This window comes from Sinohyriopsis cumingii, unplaced genomic scaffold (assembly GCF_028554795.1).
Source record: "Sinohyriopsis cumingii isolate HCF-2022 unplaced genomic scaffold, ASM2855479v2 utg000940l, whole genome shotgun sequence".
NCBI classification, from domain to species: Eukaryota; Metazoa; Mollusca; class Bivalvia; order Unionida; family Unionidae; genus Sinohyriopsis; species Sinohyriopsis cumingii.
Window position 1 is genome coordinate 1385775 of NW_028315945.1, and position 20482 is coordinate 1406256.

At 35.1% G+C, this 20482-nt stretch overlaps 1 protein-coding gene across 7 annotated transcripts in view; it reads right to left on the bottom strand.

The window, feature by feature from the left end:
• The window catches only part of LOC149772983 (PDZ and LIM domain protein 7-like), a 130508-nt gene that overhangs the window by 59554 nt on the left and 50472 nt on the right, over window positions 1-20482 (bottom strand). For all 7 annotated transcript variants that reach the window (XR_016417515.1, XM_089946998.1, XM_089946997.1 and 4 more), the window contains one exon: window positions 1880-1991. Coding sequence is in view for 6 of the 7 variants with exons in the window: in XM_089946998.1 (XP_089803124.1) it covers window positions 1880-1991 (112 nt within the window). In the remaining variant the exon portion in view is untranslated. The remainder of the gene's footprint in view (window positions 1-1879; window positions 1992-20482) is intronic.

A 20482-nucleotide genomic window follows, 5' to 3' on the forward strand; every position in this document is an offset into this window, starting at 1 on the left:
CCCACTTACAGGTGGATTTCACATGGGCAACCTATGTATTGCACACCATATCCCCCCCCCCCCACTGCAGGATGAGATAATTAACTGTGCTGTAAGACAACAGTTATCACATACTGCCAAGACTCTTATATAAAAAAGACCATGCAATGTACAGTGCATGATTTGAAAGGAGAGCTTATCACAAAGTCTAGTTATGTTTACCTAAGAATTTCTCAAACCACTGATATGACACAATCATGCAATATGATCCAAATCAACTGAACACCAATTCCAAACAAGTCCAGTTGGCTCTCCTTGAATATTATCATAAAAGTAGCATTATGGAGAATCACTGGAATGTACCAGGAAAGTTCCTTTTGTTTGATTGATAGTTAATGAATTTATGGGGTTAAGTAGGTATCAATATCACAGCATTGCAAGCTTATACCAGTCATGCAATGTTAATGCCCTCAGGTGTGGGTCAATTGCTCTACAGGTAAAACAAACCACAAATTGTAGATGTATATAGGTGTGCCAAGAATGTTATTCAGGCTGTACTGAAATGAATAAAAAGAACAAACCCTGCAAATTTTGTCTACCTGTCAGATATACACACTGGATGACATCAGACATTTATGTGTGAAGCAAGTGGTAAACAAGACAAATTAATCTGTCATTACATATGAGACTTGATATATAAAATGATGTGTCACTTTGACTTCACACTGGACTGTCCTTATAAAAAAATTCATGTTAAATCACAATCTTTCACTCTGTTTCTGACTCAGTACTCTCTCATTTACACTGTTCATGGAAGTCCTGTTCCAGTAATCGGGGGCCCCCGAGTGGCTGAAAGCACTCTCTGTTACAATTCACTGCCACTTCACCTGTCTGCGTGGGTTCGAGTCTCGGATTCAGCCAACGTGGGTATGTGAGAAAGCTTGCCAGTAGCTTCTCATGGGTTGGTGGTTCTTTCCGGGGTTTTCTTGGGTTCTTCCTCCACCAATAATACTGGCCGCCATGTATAGCCTATCGTGTGCTGAAAAATGGTGTTAAACCCTACAACAACAACAAAAACATGTTCCAGTTATCTGATACAGTACAACACTCCTTCATTATAATGATGTTCATAGAAGTCTTGTCCCAGTTATCTGATACAGTACAACACTCCTTCATTATAATGCTGTTCATAGAAGTCTTGTCCCAGTTATCTGATACAGTAAAATACTCATTCATTATAATACTGTTCATAGAAGCCTTGTCCCAGTTATCTGATACAGTACAATACTCCTTCATTATAATACTGTTCATAGAAGCCTTGTCCCAGTTATCTGATACAGTAAAATACTCCTTCATTATAATACTGTTCATAGAAGCCTTGTCCCAGTTATCTGATACAGTACAATACTCCTTCATTATAATACTGTTCATAGAAGCCTTGTCCCAGTTATCTGATACAGTAAAATACTCCTTCATTATAATACTGTTCATAGAAGCCTTGTCCCAGTTATCTGATACAGTACAATACTCCTTCATTATAATACTGTTCATAGAAGCCTTGTCCCAGTTATCTGATACAGTACAATACTCCTTCATTATAATACTGTGCACAGAAGTCTTGTTCCAGTTATTTGATACAGTAAAAACCTCGTTATACTACTGTTCATGGAAGGTTTGCTTCAGTAATGATAAGTACAGTACTCCCTCAATATTATGTTGCTAATGGAAGCTATAACTTGGATTGCTTTGTGTGTGAGGTCATTTTATATTGAGGTATTTTTTATTAAATAACGAAATGGGATTCATCACCATATCTGCCTTATGAATGGAATCATCTTATATTGAGGTACTGCACAGAGAGGGAGTAATGTATTTACCTTACCAAGGTATACTAACTTACCTGGTTGGGAGTGATGGATGAGGCAGGTGATGGTGCAACTGGAGGTGAGGCCTGGTAACTTGCTGGAGCGCTGCTAAAGGTGTCATACTGGGAGGTATGAGGAAAGGTGGCTCTGTAACAGTAAATTAACAATGAGAATAAGTCAACCACTATTAAAACCATTATATGAACTATAAATTCTTTACAAGTCTGACCTTCCTGTTTAACTATTTATTTTCTTTGAAAAAAACATACAAATCTAAAAGCATTGACACACTGATACAAAAATGGCATTGATCACCTGCCATTAATATGATAATTATGGCCCCCCCCCCCAAAAGAATATGTACTTCACATACCAGTAGGTTCTGATATACTGAATACTGTGAGTGATGCCTCATTCTGGCAGCTAGACAACTGTTATCACACATCCTCACAAGGTCATATCAAAGCACTTCAAAGTTAGTCATGGCAATATCAGACCATGATGTGGATATAATGGTGAGATATTTTTCTATAAGATATACAAAACCCTACTGGATGCTTCCCTGCAAAAGATTTGTATCTTCTTAACATAAACAAATTTCATCACTCTGACATCCTGTAACATCGGTGATACTTCAATTATATATCAACCATTATTAAATGTATATTTTATTACTACTGACATTTAACAAAACAAAATAGTTGAGGTATTTTTTAAATTTAGTCAGGAATAGGTTTTTCATTTTACCAGCCCGAAGTGAGCACAGCAGCAGCTCTAAGATACTGTACAACTAAAATGCACAAGTCTGACCCATATGTGACGTTGATTAAAACACCTGTAGACCAGACCCCACCTTCTACCTCCCCAGTGACAAAACAATGTAAGCATATAATTTGAACTTTTGTCCCAATTTGAAAACATTTAATCTTTGTAACTTCGCTCAGACGGAGATAATATTTCCTGATTAACTAATTTATTATTACTCCAAAAACATGCCACAAAATGTAACATGAATGAGTCAACATGCCACAAAAATGTACCATGAATGAGTTAACATGCCACAAAATGTAACATGAATGCGTCATTCTAAGCATGACAATTTAGTTTGGAATATTGTTTTTGGAGTTCAGACAGTTTTGTAACTATGTGGTCATGTCAAGAAAGTTTGAGTCCAACTTATTTCTGAGCTTTTAGTTGAATTCCACACAGTTTTGTAAATCTGAAATCAGGTCGGAAAGGTGTGAGCTTGATTAATTTTTGTAGTTTTTAGTTGAATATCAGAGTTTTGTAACTCTGTGGTAAGGTCTGGATCATGTGAGCTTGCGATTTTGATATGACCAATCACAAATGACATTACTTTTGAAAAGTCATTTCTAATTGGCTAATTTTGGGAGACTTGATCACAGACTAAAGCTTCAAGATTCATGCTATCAGGTCAAAGTCTGATTTTTGTTCAACAGTACATGTAATGATTTCCAGTAAACATCACTGACTAACCATCACGTAGATCAATAATGACAGATATGGGTCTACACTGGCTTACATCTGGTATATCAGTAAATAACAGATGGGTCCACACTTACTAACATCTGGTATATCAGTAAATGACAGATGGGTCCACACTTGCTATCAGTAAATGACAGATGGGTCCACACTTGCTAACATCTGGTATATCAGTAAATGACAGATGGGTCCACACTTGCTAACATCTGGTATATCAGTAAATGACAGATGGGTCCACACTTTGGTATAACAGTAAATGACAGATGGGTCCACACTTGCTAACATCTGGTATATCAGTAAATGACAGATGTAGGTCTACACTTGCTTATATCATGTTGTGCATTACAAATAAGTAATCATACAGTAAATTTGTTTTCTTTTTCAACCAAGTGAGTAAAGCAAATGTACAGTGTTCAATTACATGTTGTGATGAGTATCATGCTACAAGGACTAGAATGATACCACTGACACATGGTGAAGGAATTCAGTTCAGTGGGACTGTCTAAAAGGGACCAATTAATTTTCTTCTATATCTAGAAATTGACGTGGATACAAAAGTGATCTATCACACACAGGAAATAGTTGAAGCAGTTTGTTTGTTCTGAAAATGACAAGTACTTCAACAAGTGGGGCCAAATAGAAAACATGTTTGAATTAGCATGTAAGGTTGCAGTACAACAAAAAAAATCCAATGAAAATGCTGAATCAGCCAATCAAGATGAATAGTTATCAGAGAAAACAGCCTGCCACCTGCTTATTAATGTTAAGAATCTCGGGTTTCCCATTGATACAGGAGGCTGAAATGTTTGGAACTAATTAGACTGCACATCCTGATCAAACTTGTTATCTGAATACAAACACTGGGTAATAGCCTAGTCTGCAGAACATTTTTCTCACCTATCCTCAGCATTAAACATCATTTTCATGTTTTAGTATGGGATTGTTAATGAAAAAAGTACAACATATGAGATGCATTGTTTGAATCCTCATGATCCCCTCAAAACCAAATGACATACTGGATATGGAGAGTATCAATGAATTATAAACTTATGTTAAACAAAAAGCTGACCATGGCATACCAACACTATTTAAATCTGAAATAGGCTGACCATCCCGGTACATCAAGCCTATCAGATACAAATCTTAAATAGGCTGGCCATGCCGGTACATCAAGCCTATCAGATACAAATCTTAAATAGGCTGACCATGCCGGTACATCAAGCCTATCAGATACAAATATTAAATAGGCTGACCATGCCAGTACATCAAGCCTATCAGATACAAATCTTAAATAGGCTGACCATGCCGGTACATCAAGCCTATCAGATACAAATATTAAATAGGCTGACCATGCCAGTACATCAAGCTTATCAGATACAAATCTTAAATAGGCTGACCATGCCGGTACATCAAGCTTATCAGATACAAATCTTAAATAGGCTGACCATGCCGGTACATCAAGCAGATCAGATACAAATCTTAAATAGGCTGACCATGCCGGTACATCAAGCTCATCAGATACAAATCTTAATATATGCTGACCATGCCGGTACATCAAGCCTATCAGACACAAATCTTAAATAGGCTGACCATGCCGGTACATCAAGCCTATCAGATACAAATCTTAAATAGGCTGACCATGCCGGTACATCAAGCCTATCATTTACAAATCTTAAATAGGCTGATCATGGCCCATAGCTCAAGCCTGCCAGAGTTATATTTTAAATATGCTGATCATGGCCTGTGAATCGACCTGTCCAGAGCTATATTCCAAATCTTAAGAGGGTGGAATAAATGTTATTTAAATACAAGAAAGCTAACTTTAACAATGAGGCTAATCTATGGTATGGATGGCTGTACAGAAACACACTTGGACACAAAGTGATCTCTACTGTCAAGGTTCCAAAATTGAAATCTTGCCAACATCCATCCATATTGTACCTATATTGTCTGGTTTGACCTCTCTAATTTTGAGATAACGTGTTGCAATACAAAAAATACTATTCATTATGATGATCAGCAAACAGGCGTTGTCATTTACTTCTATTACCCTCAGATTGCAACTAGTTTTCGGATTAATTTGCTTTTTGATCTGATCTATTGAACAGAAAAACAGGTTTAATGTCTGCCACATAGATCATCTGACAGTCATATTGGGATAGCTAAGGTATTTGCTTTGCCAACCCTTGGGTTACCAGCACATGGAGGAGTAGGAATAGTCATGTGCTACAGTTTTGTTGTTTGTCTTTTTACACTGTGTTATAAAGTATGTGCATAAAAAAGAATGGTTTGGAAATTACCCTGCCCCAGAGCCCCACAAACATAAAATTATCATGAAATTGCAACATTCTTTGCAAGTATAACAGAAATCACTTTTGTGTATTTGTTTTGGACTAGAACACAAATGGCATGCTTCTGATTATCAAAAGGCATTAAATTTCTTGGGGTCGAGTAATAAAAAATTAATTTTTATGTAAAGATGCTTGTTATATATTTTTTAATCTGAGGTACAGACAATGTCAATATTATCTCTGTCCAAAAATAAATAATTTGTATAAAGTTTTGAAATTAGGGAAAGAAAACTGGACATTTTTCAATACAGTATTCATGTACATTATATCCAGACCCTTTAAAATATATAATACTCACAGATCCTTTAAAATATGTAATACTCACAGATCCTTTAAACTATATAATACTCACAAATCCTTTAACATATATAATACTCACAGATCCTTTAAAATATATAATACTCACAGATCCTTTAACATATATAATACTCACAGATCCTTTAACATATATAATACTCACAGATCCTTTAAAATATATAATACTCACAGATCCTTTAAAATATATAATACTCACAGATCCTTTAAAATATATAATACTCACAGATCCTTTAACATATATAATACTCACAGATCCTTTAAAATATATAATACTCACAGATCCTTTAAAATATATAATACTCACAGATCCTTTAACATATATAATACTCACAGATCCTTTAAAATATATAATACTCACAGATCCTTTAAAATATATAATACTCACAGATCCTTTAAAATATATAATACTCACAGATCCTTTAACATATATAATACTCACAGATCCTTACAGATATATAGTACCAAGACCTTCAAAAATATATATAATAGCCAAACCCTTTAAAATACATAATTTATATCTACTTCCTGCAAAACTATAGACACCTCAGGAGCTATTAAGTCACTTGGTGTATGCTTGTTGTGGAAGAAAATGAAATACTTAAAGCTAACAGAAAAAAATGAAATAATAGCAGGGAAAAAAAAAAGAGTGCAGAGCTCCAGCTTAAAAGATATGAAGCTGGCAGCCTCAGTTACTACCGCAAGTAAAAAATTCCAGAAAGGAACTGACCTTGGGTAAAGCTCTTTAGAGGTTGCTACTACAAAAAATAAAAAATTCCAGAGGAAATGACCTTGGGTAAAGCTCTCTAGAGGTTGCATAGTTCAAGTAAACTATTCCTGAGAAACTGACCTTGGGTATAGTTCTTTAGAGGCTGCATACTTCCTCAATTTTAGCAATGATTTATCTTCTTCTGGAAGATGCAGGAGTGAGGAATCCTACCAAGGTTTTGCTAATTGTGTATTTAAAACATTATAATCTGTTTCTTCACTTTCCATTTCCATTGACTTCCAGCTTAATTGTTTCCAATACCTCCCAGCTTAGTTGTTCAATTACCTCACAAACATTGATTCTATTTTGGTATACAGAACCAAGACTCATAAATGTACACTGAAACCCACTGACACAAACACTTTAGTTTGTATCCATTTCCAATGGATCAGCAAGGAATCCCAAATAATGACTTATTCAAAATGATAACAGAAGTTTGTTCCTAGCAATATTTCACTGGAATACAAAAGACATTTGTATACCATTTTTACATGCTTATAAGACAAGTCCATCTGCAAACTGTACAGACCCAGATCTGCCATCATATAAAGCACTGGCAGTCCTGGGTCTGTGCAGCTTGTAAGGAGTAATCAATGGGGCCAGGACACTGACTCTTCCTGTAGTTGTGGTGCTCTACAGACCATGTCACACACTGTGAACAACTTTCCACTGACAAAGTTCCCCAGCAGACTGCAGGCTCTGCACCTTGCTGATGATGACACTGTTAAATGGCTGGGCATGCACTACACACAATAAATAACTAAATAATCAATAGAAAAAACATAGACCCTGACCTGTGGGCACATTATGCTATGGCAGATCAGGAACTTTATTGTTTGCAGTTTGACTAGTGAGTATATACAGTCGATTCCAGCTGAATGATGCTTCGCTGTCAAACCCTTCTTCAGTACTGGAAGTAAACAATGCCACTGCCAATACAGACCATTTGACTCCTGGGTCTGCTTCATTATGACTTGTCATTTTTGCTTTCATTCTTGGCAATAACAGCAGAGAAGTTAACAATAACAGTGCTAGAGTTGCTAGCTGAAGTTTTAACAATTCTGTATTTTCCACGACTTTCTCAGAGACCTTGAAAAATTTGGTTAAAACAATATGAGGCATTTCTGCAGAAAATTGGCTGATTTCAATCTGCATTGAGTGTAACAGTTTGAGAAAAGTAAGAACACTGTCAGGGGAGCAGTTTGGCTTTGTTGTATTACCATCCAAAACTTGCACTCTTTCATATTCTATTTTCATATAGGTGATTCCTGGAATTTGCAGTAAAATAAATCTGCTTGTTCTGTGCTTTAGTAACATACACAAAAAGAATTCCAACTTGGCAGACAATCAAGTAATTTTCAGCAGAGCTTAGAAGAGGTATTTTCCACAGATTAACTACTTCCATCTGGCACTGAAGTCTGATGAGGTGCAAGATTTCCTACACCATTTACATTCTGTGTGCGGAATTCAGTCTGAAAACTTCAAAAAGTCTGATATTCAATATCTTCAAAATATAAGCTTAAGAATGAGAACAAGAGGTTCAAGTGAGTGCAAGATTTATCACTTAGCAGACATCTACCTCAGAGTTGTCAGCTGGCCAAGGAATCTAAGTTAGCATGATGCCTTCTGAAAGTTAGTGGGGATCAGGTCCTTCTTTAGTAAAGGCATACTTCCTTTAAAATTTGATTAATTTCTGTTGACTAGTTTTCCAGAAGTCACTGAAAGGTGTTTCTAATTATAGTAATATCAGCCAAATTTGATTGTTGACTGACAGCACTGTATGAAACTGAAAAGCCCTAATACAAGAAGGCCTTCTGTCAAATCTGTTCACCACTTTTTGTTAAGTCCAATTTAAGTCTGTTTCTTAAATAGTGGCCAAATCTGACAGCAAATCAGCATCATTCATGAAATATTTAAAAGGCCTAATTTATGTCATAAAGTTTTCTGTCAAAATGTCTAATTCTGTTCACCAGTTTTGAGAAGATGTTGTTGGAGATTTTCTTTTTTATCACAGACTGCATTGTTTGTATGCAATTCATGTCAGGATGCTTTCTGTGGAGCTTAGCCCAAGCCATTCTTCAACTTTTACGAAGAAATTGTTTACGTTTTTTTTTTCAGTAAAGGCAGCCATATTATACAGTGGAAAGATATCATATGTGTGAACTCAAGGTGTTCATGCAAAGATGCTTTCTGTCAAATATGGTTAACTTCTGTTTAGTGATTTTTGAGAAAAAGTCATCCAAAAGTTTTTCTAAGTTGTTGTTAATGCCATTTTTCAGCACACAACAGGCTAAATAAACATGGCAGCCAGTATAAATGATGGAGGAAGAACCAGGAAAAACCCATGGAAAGCTACTTGCAAGCTTTCTCACATACCCACATTGGCTGAGCCCAAACCATCGAACCCATGCAGACAGATGAGATGACAGTGATCATCGGTATAGACGAGCATATTAGACCACTCATGGCACCTCTATTTTTAGTAACAGTGGCCATATTTTATGAAGATACAGGTACAGTAGGCATCATTTGTACAAAATTAAAAGACGCTGATGTCAACATGATTTCTGCAAATTTCTTTTGGAAATGGTCAAGAAGTTTTTGTGAATTTGCCAAAGCAGGGTTTTACAATAAGCTCACGGGGCTACATAAATTAAAATTGTAAAATTCATTTTATAGATTTCAATTATTAAAAAGTGGAAAGGTATTGCATTTAACATGAACCAGAGCTACATCCATGAATCAACATGGAAAATCCCAATACTTTTTATTGTAAAGTCCACAAACCCCCAACCATCTCTCAGAACCATAACTCACAGGTCCAAAACAAAATCTAATTCACCCCAACCCTCCTAACAGGAATATAACCCTGGGGTTGTAACCCCAAATCCATTTCACCCACCTTTAGGGCTGTGACTTAGCAGTTGTAATCCAAATTCATTACATCTGAGCAATCATAACCCACACTGTTACACTCTAAACTCCCTTTCAGAACCATGACCAAAGATTATAACCCAAAATCCATTACAATGACAATATATACACCCACCCACCCCCAGCTAGGACAACACCTATAAAGTTAAGTAAGAAATTATTCGCAATTGCCAGTGTCATAGGGAAAATTACAGTTTAGGTGGATGTGATGTAATGTGTAATAATAACCTGATGCCTAAAAATATCCAGCATGGGCAGTGTCTTTAATCCTTTGGAAAAGCTTTGTAACATGGCAGCTAAGCAACAATATGCAGAGCAAAGTGAAGATGATGTTCCCTGGGTGATTTTACCTTACAGGCTACAATGCATGTAATAGAAGAACGCTCTGTTATACAACTGAAAGGTTGGTTACAATAATATCTCCCTACAAGAGCAGATCAAAGTAAATTTATATTCTTTATTTCAGTAATTCAGGCTACTGCCCTCATTGCAAACAAAAAATGTCAGTATACACAATGCATTTCTTATAATATAAAAATCTGACACTGAGGAGGCATTGCATCATGGCTTTTGTAACTTCTGGTCCAGAATTAATTGACCATTAGCTCAAGACAATCCCTATGCATTTTAAACTTTTTTTTTAAAATATCAGATATTATTAACAAATTTAAAAGATATCAGATATTATTAATTTTTAAAAATATATTAGATATTATTAAAATTTTTAAAGAATATTAGATATTATTTTAAAATTTTTAAATATATTAGATTTTAACAATTTTTTAAATATTAGATATTATTAAAAATTTTAAAATATATTAGATATTAACATTTGTAAAAGATATTAGATATTATTAATTTTTTTAAATATATACTAGATATTATTTTAAAAAATTAAAAGATTGATATTATTAAAAATTTTAAAATATATTAGATATTAAAATTTTGAAAAGATTATAGATATTATTAAAATTTTTAAAAGATATTTGATATTATTAAAAATTTTAAAATATATTAGATATTATTAAAAATTTTAAAATAGATATCAAATTTTTTAAAATCTATTAGATATTATTAAATTTTTTAAAAGATTAGATATTACATTTTTTAAAAATATATTAGATATTATTTAAAATTTTAACATATTACATATTAAAATTTTTTAATATATTAGATATTAAATTTTTTAAAATATATAAGATATTATTTTGAATTTTACAAGATATTAGATATGGTCTAGCTAATAAATGATATATAAACTGTGGAGATGAAATCAAGCAATACAATTTTCTAAAGATGGTCAGGTTTATTGAAATATTTTTCTTTCTAATATCTTTTAAAAAAAGTTTAAAATGCATAGGGCTTGTCATGTGCTAATGGTCAATTAATTCTGGACCAGAAGTTACAAAAGCCATGATGCAATGCCTCCTTCATATCTACCAGCCAATATATTGAGTTTTCTGACACATTTTTTTTCTCCCAAAATATTTTTTATATTGATATCAATAAATCTAATTTATGTAGCTTTATTTCAACTGTCTTATCATTAAAAGGAATGCACACTGAAATAGACAGTAGGTGCATATCAGTTGGTAAGTAAAAGAATAAGCAAAATAATAATATGAATGAAAGAGTGAAAAACAAATGAAACGAACAATAGATGAATGGAAGAAAATAGAGTCAAATAAAATAACTGCAAAATCTATGAATTTATGTATGAATGAGAATAAAGAAGAGGATAATGAAGGATCATAGCATCCAGAACACAACAATTGTACTGAAACAGGAAATGAAAATACAAGATGCAAACTATGACAATGAACACTGATGAACAGAGGTTGTTACTGAAACTGGTGGGGGGGGGGGCCTCTTGTTGTATTAGACCAAACAATAAAACAACTATGTTCTTAGCTAATAAATCTCTAATCTCCACAATTAGAGGACTTCTAAGTCTTTTGGGGGTTTATCTGATAAATCTGGTTAAAATTTTATCTCTGAGTGTTCTTCTTCTTATTGTTGTTATTATTATTATCAAAAAATAATGTCAAAGTCAAGATAAATACATTAACTGCTTCCACTACACCCCAATTCCAGACCCCTCCCAATCCAGCTCTGAAAGCCATTCTACATTTTACACTATGCAAATTACTAAGGTGGCAACTATTAAAAATGGTGTACTGACTGCATGCAAAAGTGGACCTCCTGCTGTCTTGTATAGATAGGTCATAGTAAAGTGGTTATGTTGTACTGTGGAAGACCGATAAATAAAAGACAGCTGGGATTACTTAACTTGATTGAATCATGGTTTTCAGCTGCCAACTTCTGAATCTAACGCAGACAATGTGAGCTGTATCTACTTCTGCATTTATTACAATGTACATGGTGTACATACCTGGTGATGAAAATCCCCAAAATATAACTGACTACCATTCTAAAACACTAGCCATGCTAAATGGAGCAATCTGTGATAAAAATAAGACCAAGTCAATAATAAACTGAATACTCAATATAACAGAAACACACAAACAATATTCCACAGACTGATTTACAAAGCACCTACAAACTATATCTTGGTACAAATGAAAGATACCATTCATATTACCATGTAGCAATAAAGTAAGTTCATCTCAGCTACAATATATAATATACATTCATGTCATCTACAGTATAGAAATTATGTTCATGTCAGCTACAGTATATAGAGTATGTTCATGTCAGCTACAGTATAGAAATAATGTTCATGTCAGCTACAGTATATAGAGTATGGTCATGTCAGCTACAGTATAGAAATTATGTTCATGTCAGCTACAGTATATAGAGTATGTTCATGTCAGCTATAGTATACAGAGTATGTTCACATCAGCTACAGTATAGAAATTATGTTCATGTCAGCTACAGTATAGAAATTATGTTCATGTCAGCTACAGTATATAGAGTATGTTCATATCAGCTACAGTATATAGAGTATGTTCATGTCAGCTACAGTATATAGAGTATGTTCATGTCAGCTACAGTAAATTGAAATATGTTCATGTCAGCTACAGTATATAGAGTATGTTCATGTCAGCTATAGTATATAGAGTATGTTCATGTCAGCTACAGTATAGAAATTATGTTCATGTCAGCTACAGTAAATCAAAGTATGTTCATGTCAGCTACATTATATGGAAGTATGTTCATGTCAGCTACAGAATATAAAGTATGTTCATATCAGCTAAAGCATATAAAGTATGTTCATGTCAGCTACAGTATATAATGTTCATGTCAGCTACAGAATATGACATTCATGTCAGCTACAGTTTATGAAGTATGTTCATGTCAGCTACAGTATATAAAGTATGTTCATGTCAGCTAAAGCATATCAAGTATTTTCAACAGCTACAGTATATAATGTACATGTCAGCAACAATATGACATTCATGTCTGCTACAGTTTATGAAGTATGTTCATGTCAGCTACAGTATATAAAGTATGTTCATGTCAGCTAAAGCATATCAAGTATTTTCATCAGCTACAGTATATAATGTACATGTCAGCTACAGAATATGACATTCATGTCAGTTACAGTATATAATTTCATGTCAAATACAGTATATAATGTTCAAGTCAGCTTAGTATATAATGTTCATGTCAGATACATTGCATGAAGTATGTTCAAGTCATCTACAATATATAAAGTATGTTCATGTCAGCTATAATATACAAAGTACATGTACTACAGGGTTAAAGTTCTCAAGGAATCAATCAAACTACTACTAACTCTTTGTACATTTGCATCAACCTGAGGTTGTAAGCCTGGAAAAATGATACTATACTTCTATGACACATGAGACTGGCATTAAGATCTTAGATTTAAGATGAACTAGACACCAAAACAAGTCTTTCGGTGAAAATCTCATGTCAGTATGAATTTCCATTTAGATGGTGTCACAATAACAAGAATTTTTAAGATGATTACTGTGGAAGTCATATTAGGTGGTCATCAGACTGGCACCAATTTCATTGAGGACCAACTAGACGTAACAGAAAGTCATTTTAGTGAAAACTCCATCTCAATATGACCACCCATTCAGAGGAAGTAGCAATAAGAAAAATTTGAGCTGTATGCGTGTGTGTGTGATATGGATTTTTAACGTAGTTTTACAAAATTTTTAGTCATATCACTGCAATATTTGCAGTCACACTGTTCTGATGAGACCAACCAGTCCTAGCTAGCCTCTTAGTGCTGAGCATCTAGTGAGGCAGCTGCATCATGCCGATATAACCATTTAATCGGGAGGAGTAGAGACAATCAGATTTTCAAGGTTGGTGGCCATATTAGACATCATGTCAAATCAGATTTTCAAGGTTGGTGGCCATATTAGGCATCATGTCAATATAACCATCTAATCGGGAGGAGTAGAGACAATCAGATTTTCAAGGTTGGTGGCCACATTAAGCATCATGTCAATATAACCATCTAATCGGAAGGAGCAGAGACAATCAGATTTTCAAGGTTGGTGGCCATATTAGACATGATGTCAAATCAGATTTTCAAGGTTGGTGGCCATATTAGGCATCATATCAATATAACCATCTAATCGGGAGGAGTAGAGACAATCAGATTTTTAAGGTTGGTGGCCACATTAGGCATCATATCAATATAACCATCTAATCGGGAGGAGCAGAGACAATCAGATTTTCAAGACTGGTTGCCATATTAGGCATCATGTCGATATAACCATCTAATCGGGAGGAGTACAGACAATCAGATTTTCAAGGTTGATGGCCACATTAGGTATTATGTCGATATAACCATCTAATCGGGAGGAGTAGAGACAATCAGATTTTCAAGGTTGGTGGCCACATTAGGCATCAGATCAGCTTTATTTTCATCTAGAATGAACCTGACATCAAAAGTTTTTCAGTGAAATTAGATATATTTCAATATAACCATCCCTGTAGGGGATTGCAATATGATTTAAAAGGTAGCTATAATGGATAACAGTAAGCATCATATTAATTTGGAACCAACTAGAAAAAGCTAGAAATCTTTGTTATTATGTATATTTATTTTACACTTCCTGTTTTTTAAAATTTATGATATGCTATGTGTTCTGTAATATTGTATTTTGTAGATGACCTTGTCCAAAATCAATTTCACTGTCTACCTGAAAAAGAATCATTGATAATTTTTCATTCTGTAAACAAGTAATACATAGATAATATTTTCTGTGTGGATTTAATATTATGATCATTATCAACAGAAGTAAACATACATGTATTTATGTTGGTCCGAGTCAAGGATATTATGTTTACCATGTTCTTTTATTATAATTTTAGTAATAGAGAACATTGTCTAATTAATTATACAGTAGTTGGATTGTTCTGGAAATAGAATTTTATCCTACATCCTGGCTCTTCTTTAGTGATGTATTTTTATATATCTTGCTTACTGGAAAATTATTTATTCATGCTGTAAGATCTTGAAGCTGAATCACTTGTTGTGTTCATGTTCAGTGTTTGATTTGGGCTGGAATTTATTTAATCAAATTATCCTTGTCTGGAAATACAAAATGATCTATATTATTTTTGGAAAGAGACATTTGCTGGGAATTATAGGGAATTCAAACACAGAAGCCTTGGATTATATTACTTTTATTCAACAAAAGACTGTTCGCACATCATTACAATTCAGGTCATTGGTATATTAGTACATTAGAGACTACTGTTCAGTACCAGTGCATCAACACCTCCAGCTGTTGAAATTATTTGGAATTCAGTCATCTCCGCTAATATGCATAGCCTCTGGCCTGGACCCAAGCTATGCATATAAACGGAGTATGCATTTAAGCTGAATTCATGTATATTTACAATGTAAAACGGGGCCATACTTTCGCTATGTACTTAAGTGGTCTATGCCATTAAGGAATATGCATTTAAGTGGAGCCAACTGTACCACTAAACTGTATTCAGAACTTTATTCAATAGGACTTGTATTAGTAACTGTAGGATTATTTGAGATTTAATTTACAATACCTTAAGCTATTTTTATATCTTCACTTTGTTTTCAACGGAAATAAACTATTTGTTGAATTTTATAAAACTTATTGGTTTTTGCTCTTTTCTATTACTTATTTTAAGAACATAGTCACAATACTGTGATACAAATAAACCTATTAAATTTCATTTTGTTCTACATTAAGTGAAGTTTTGCTTAATCTTGCTAACAAGCTTTGTGTTCAAAAAGTCTAAGGACAATATGTTTTTGAAACAAGAGACCCATGAAGAGACTGATGGAATTCAAGATAAGACCATTTGTTCCTTTTAACTACCAAGCATTGAAACCATCTCTAACATTTTTCAGCAGAAAGATAATTCTCAAATTAGTTGCTGCAGCATAAATACTGTCTGTCAGCTTGGCACCATTTTCATTCAGAACAAAGCAGACATCATTTGAAGACTTTTGGTTTAGTTTGGTGTACAGCACTGCAACTTAAGTAGATGAATTTTGATGGAAACCCCTGGTCAGAATAATTATAAGTAGATGAATTTTGGTGGAAACCCCATGTCAGAATAATCATCCATTCTGGAAGAGTAGCAATAGCAAGATTTTCAAGATGGCTGCCATGGTAGCCATAATGGTCTTCAGATCTGCACCATTTACATTTATGACCAACTATACAAAATAGGAAGTCTTTTAGTGAAAACCTAATATGACCATCCATTCAGGATCAATTCATTCAGATACCAACTAGACCCTGTGATGAATGTGTGAGTAAAGTTTCAAGGCAATTTTCTAGGTAGTTGCGGAAGAGTAGTGGTAACAAAACTGTGATAAGAGATGAACAAACAAAGGACAGACAAAAGGCTATCCCACAAACTCTTTTGGTCTTTGACCAGTAGACCTAAAAAAAAAGGAATTGCTGTAATGACCTGAAAAAATCTCATCCAATGAGCTACATAAGCATAAGCTAAATTTCACTTGTCAGCATTTAACGGCACAGCTGTGTATTTTTTTACAAAAATGGGTGGGTACACAAATTACTTTAATTGCTCAGCACCACAAGATCTAGAGTGTTCAGGATATGGATCTATATGGTACATGTGTATCTAGAGTGTTCAGGATATGGATCTATATGGTACATGTGTAGATAGTGTGTTCAGGATATGGATCTATACGGTACATGTGTAGATAGAGTGTTAAGGATATGGATCTATACGGTATATCTGTATCTAGAGTGTTCAGGATATGGATCTATATGGTACATCTGTATCTAGAGTGTTCAGGATATGCATCTATATGGTACATCTGTATCTAGAGTGTTCAGGATATGGATCTATATGGTACATCTGTATCTAGAGTGTTCAGGATATGGATCTATATGGTACATCTGTATCCTGCATGGAAGGGATGATCAAATGCCTGAGATAGACAATGGTATTCTGACTACATTGTAGTTCCACAAACCTCTCTATTTTGTTTCACTGCCAAGCTCTTCACCTCTATCTCCCTCACTCTGGCTGGTAACCACATCAGTTATGGATAGGGGTTACAACATACATGTTCAACATAAACCAACAAGTGTTATAGCCAGACTGGAGATCAGCCCTGACTATTTACCTTTTCAGCATTACATTATCTACATATATGCACCAGGACATTGGAGCACCTGTTGTGAAATTTGATCCCTTCAAATGCACTTGTTCCAAAATTGAACTTATCTATTTATCAAGTGTATCATAAACTGACCTTGAGATCTTTACACAAGTTTCAAATGCTTAATTGTACCAAAAGTAAACCTAGCAATGATGACTTACACACACACACACACACAAATATATATATATATATATATATATATATATATATATATATATATATATATATATATATATATATATATATATATATATACACACACACACACACACAAGTATGCAAATATTAAAGTTGAAAGTATAGTTTTCTGCTTTTTGGTATATTAGTGTTAGATTCTTTGATTTTGGTTTCCCAATAACAAAAGCATGTAAACAGATATTCTGTTTCAGCAGCAGAGGGGCTGTACAGACCGAAACTTTTTGCACAATAAACCCCTCCAGGAAACTATTCCTCGATAGAGGGCTTATTTCGACGAAATAAACCCTTCTATTCAGAATACAGGACAAAAAAAAATGTCCCCCGAAAACTCGAAGAGTTTCCAGGGACAAACTCGTTGAGTTTGCACTGACAACTTGGGTTACTTCAATAAATCTGAAACAGTTTCCGTGGCGGGGTCGTTATTGAAAAATCCATGGGTCGGGTCCATCCCCTCTGCTGCTCTGGGAAATGAGTTTCCAAGGAAAAACATTTTTATGTTAGCGGAATTAAATCATTGACAAATAAATAATGGCAAATATTGGAGAAGCACATACGACTAGATTAGCTCGAGAACATCTCGAAGCAATTCAGAAATTTCTTCCTGTCCGTGATAGTGTCAGACAAAAATTACAACTAAGACAGCAAGCACGGGAAGGCTTTGCAGAGACTACGGAGGAATTATTTAAACCCGTGACCAAAGCTACTGAAAAATCCGCAGCTGTTACCAAAGAGGCTTTAATAGAGCAAAGGAAAATTTTACAGGATATTTCAGCTGGACTTAAACCCCCGCCTCCACCCGATGAAGTTGTTGTGTCAGTACCTGCTGGTAAGCGAGTAACAGGGAGAATTACTGACCCCGCCAAAAGATTTACGCCGGATTATATTGAACTTCTTAAAAATGTACCAGAAGAGAAATTACCTGAGACAATACTGTTAGGATTGATTAGAAGAGATGTGTCTTTAAACCCAGAACACGGTTCTATGACAGATGATAATTTTATCAAATATTCGTATCGTATACGTGAAAATAAAAAACAAATCAGCAGGGACGATACAAAATACGATAGACTTGTAGATGCTATACGTAAACTTGAAATTCCACCATCGCAACCTCAAGAAGAAAAATCACCGTTGCAACACACAGAACGACAACAATATCCTTCACGGCGAAGAGCAATAGATCCTGACCTAACTCCGTTAAGTGAATACGAGGCTGCATCTGAAGGAAGTCCGCGGGGCCAAAAATTCAAACAAACTAGGTCGCCGATAATTAGCTTAACAACATCTTCTGAAAGTTTGCCTCAAGACATTTTATCCCCAAGAATTGTACCATCAACAGGGGAGGGTTTAGGATCCGGTTTTATTGCCTGCCCTAATAATATCATCGATGATGTATCACGGTTGGAAGTTCTCATCGGAGGAAGACGTGCCGGAAACAATTCTCCGGAAATTATAAATGAAGCCGCAGATATCTGTCAGAGACTATTTCAGCGTGGCATCATGGATATCAGCATCTACCGGGGGCTCATTGATGAACTCGCAGACGGTTACCACAGCGACTAATAATTAAATTTGCTAGCAAATTCAGTTAGATAAACAATAATTAAATAAAATGATACTACACGATTCTTTTCGCAGACCAAGAAGTGTCAGAGTATTAAACTCACGATTACCAGTATACGAGGTTGTTTACGGAGATGGAGTCGGTGATGTTGTTAGGGATTTAGTCACAAGAATCGCTCCGAAAGCTGGACCGTTAGCAAAACAATTCGCGATGAAAGCCGCTGATGTTGTCAAGGATAAAGCCATTGGCACTGTTGGTAGTCTTGCCGGGAAAGCATTTCAATCAATCAAGGATCGACTAGCACAGCTGATACGAAAAAAAAACCCAGTCGAGAGGTTGGTGCCAGTAAAACTACCATCCACTGAAGCTATGCCGGCAAATGTTAGTAGCGTAGTAAATAAGGCCGTAAATCAGAAATTAGCTGAGATCGCAACAGCAGGAATTACCTCCAAAGCGTTGCAAGATAGTGTAACTGCTAATTTGATAGCTGGTAGTGGTTTCCGGTGACGATAACATTTTAATTAGATCATCACAAATAATAATAATGTTTGCACGAAAATCCAATGACGCGTTTGATATGTCCAAACCAGTACTTAAAGATGATTCTGTACGTGATTTTCAATATTATTCTTATGAAGCACGTGATCCTAACCAACGCGGAAGAATTGAACTACAGGTCCAGGATACAAGTAGATACTTCTTGCCCGCTGAGGCCTTCATCGAAGTTGAAGGTAGGCTTTTAAAGAATGATAACACTAACTACGGAATCGGCGACCGAGTTGGATTTGTTAACAACGGCATCATGGCGTTATTTAAATCCGCTATTTACATGAAAGATGGAAAAGAAATTGAAACAATTCATGATAACGTCGACGTTGCCACAACAATTCTCGGGTTGGCGAGATACTCGGATGATTACACCAGATCAGCCGGACCATCAATGATGTTTGCAAAGGATATAACCGACAGCCCCGAGAACAGGAATGTAACAATGAATAATGCCGGTGACGCAGTTGCATCGATGAACGAAAATTTTAATTTGGGTTTTGCAACACGTAGATCGATGTTAAGTGGAGATGAAGAGTTCTCAGGTGTGATTCCATTGTCTCACATCTTTGGATTCTGCAGAGATGTCCACAAGGTCATATTCGGTGCCAAACACACAGTTGTACTTGTGCGAAAACCTGATGATAATGACGCTATCTGGCGAGATGCTGCTGTTGCCCCTGGTCAGGTAATACTAACTAAACTGTGGTTGTGGATGCCAGTGTTGTCTCCGTCAATCACCGAAGAACAACGACTGTTGTCTTTCATGGACACGGGCGGTAAATCACTGCTATCCTGGAAAACAACAACCACAGA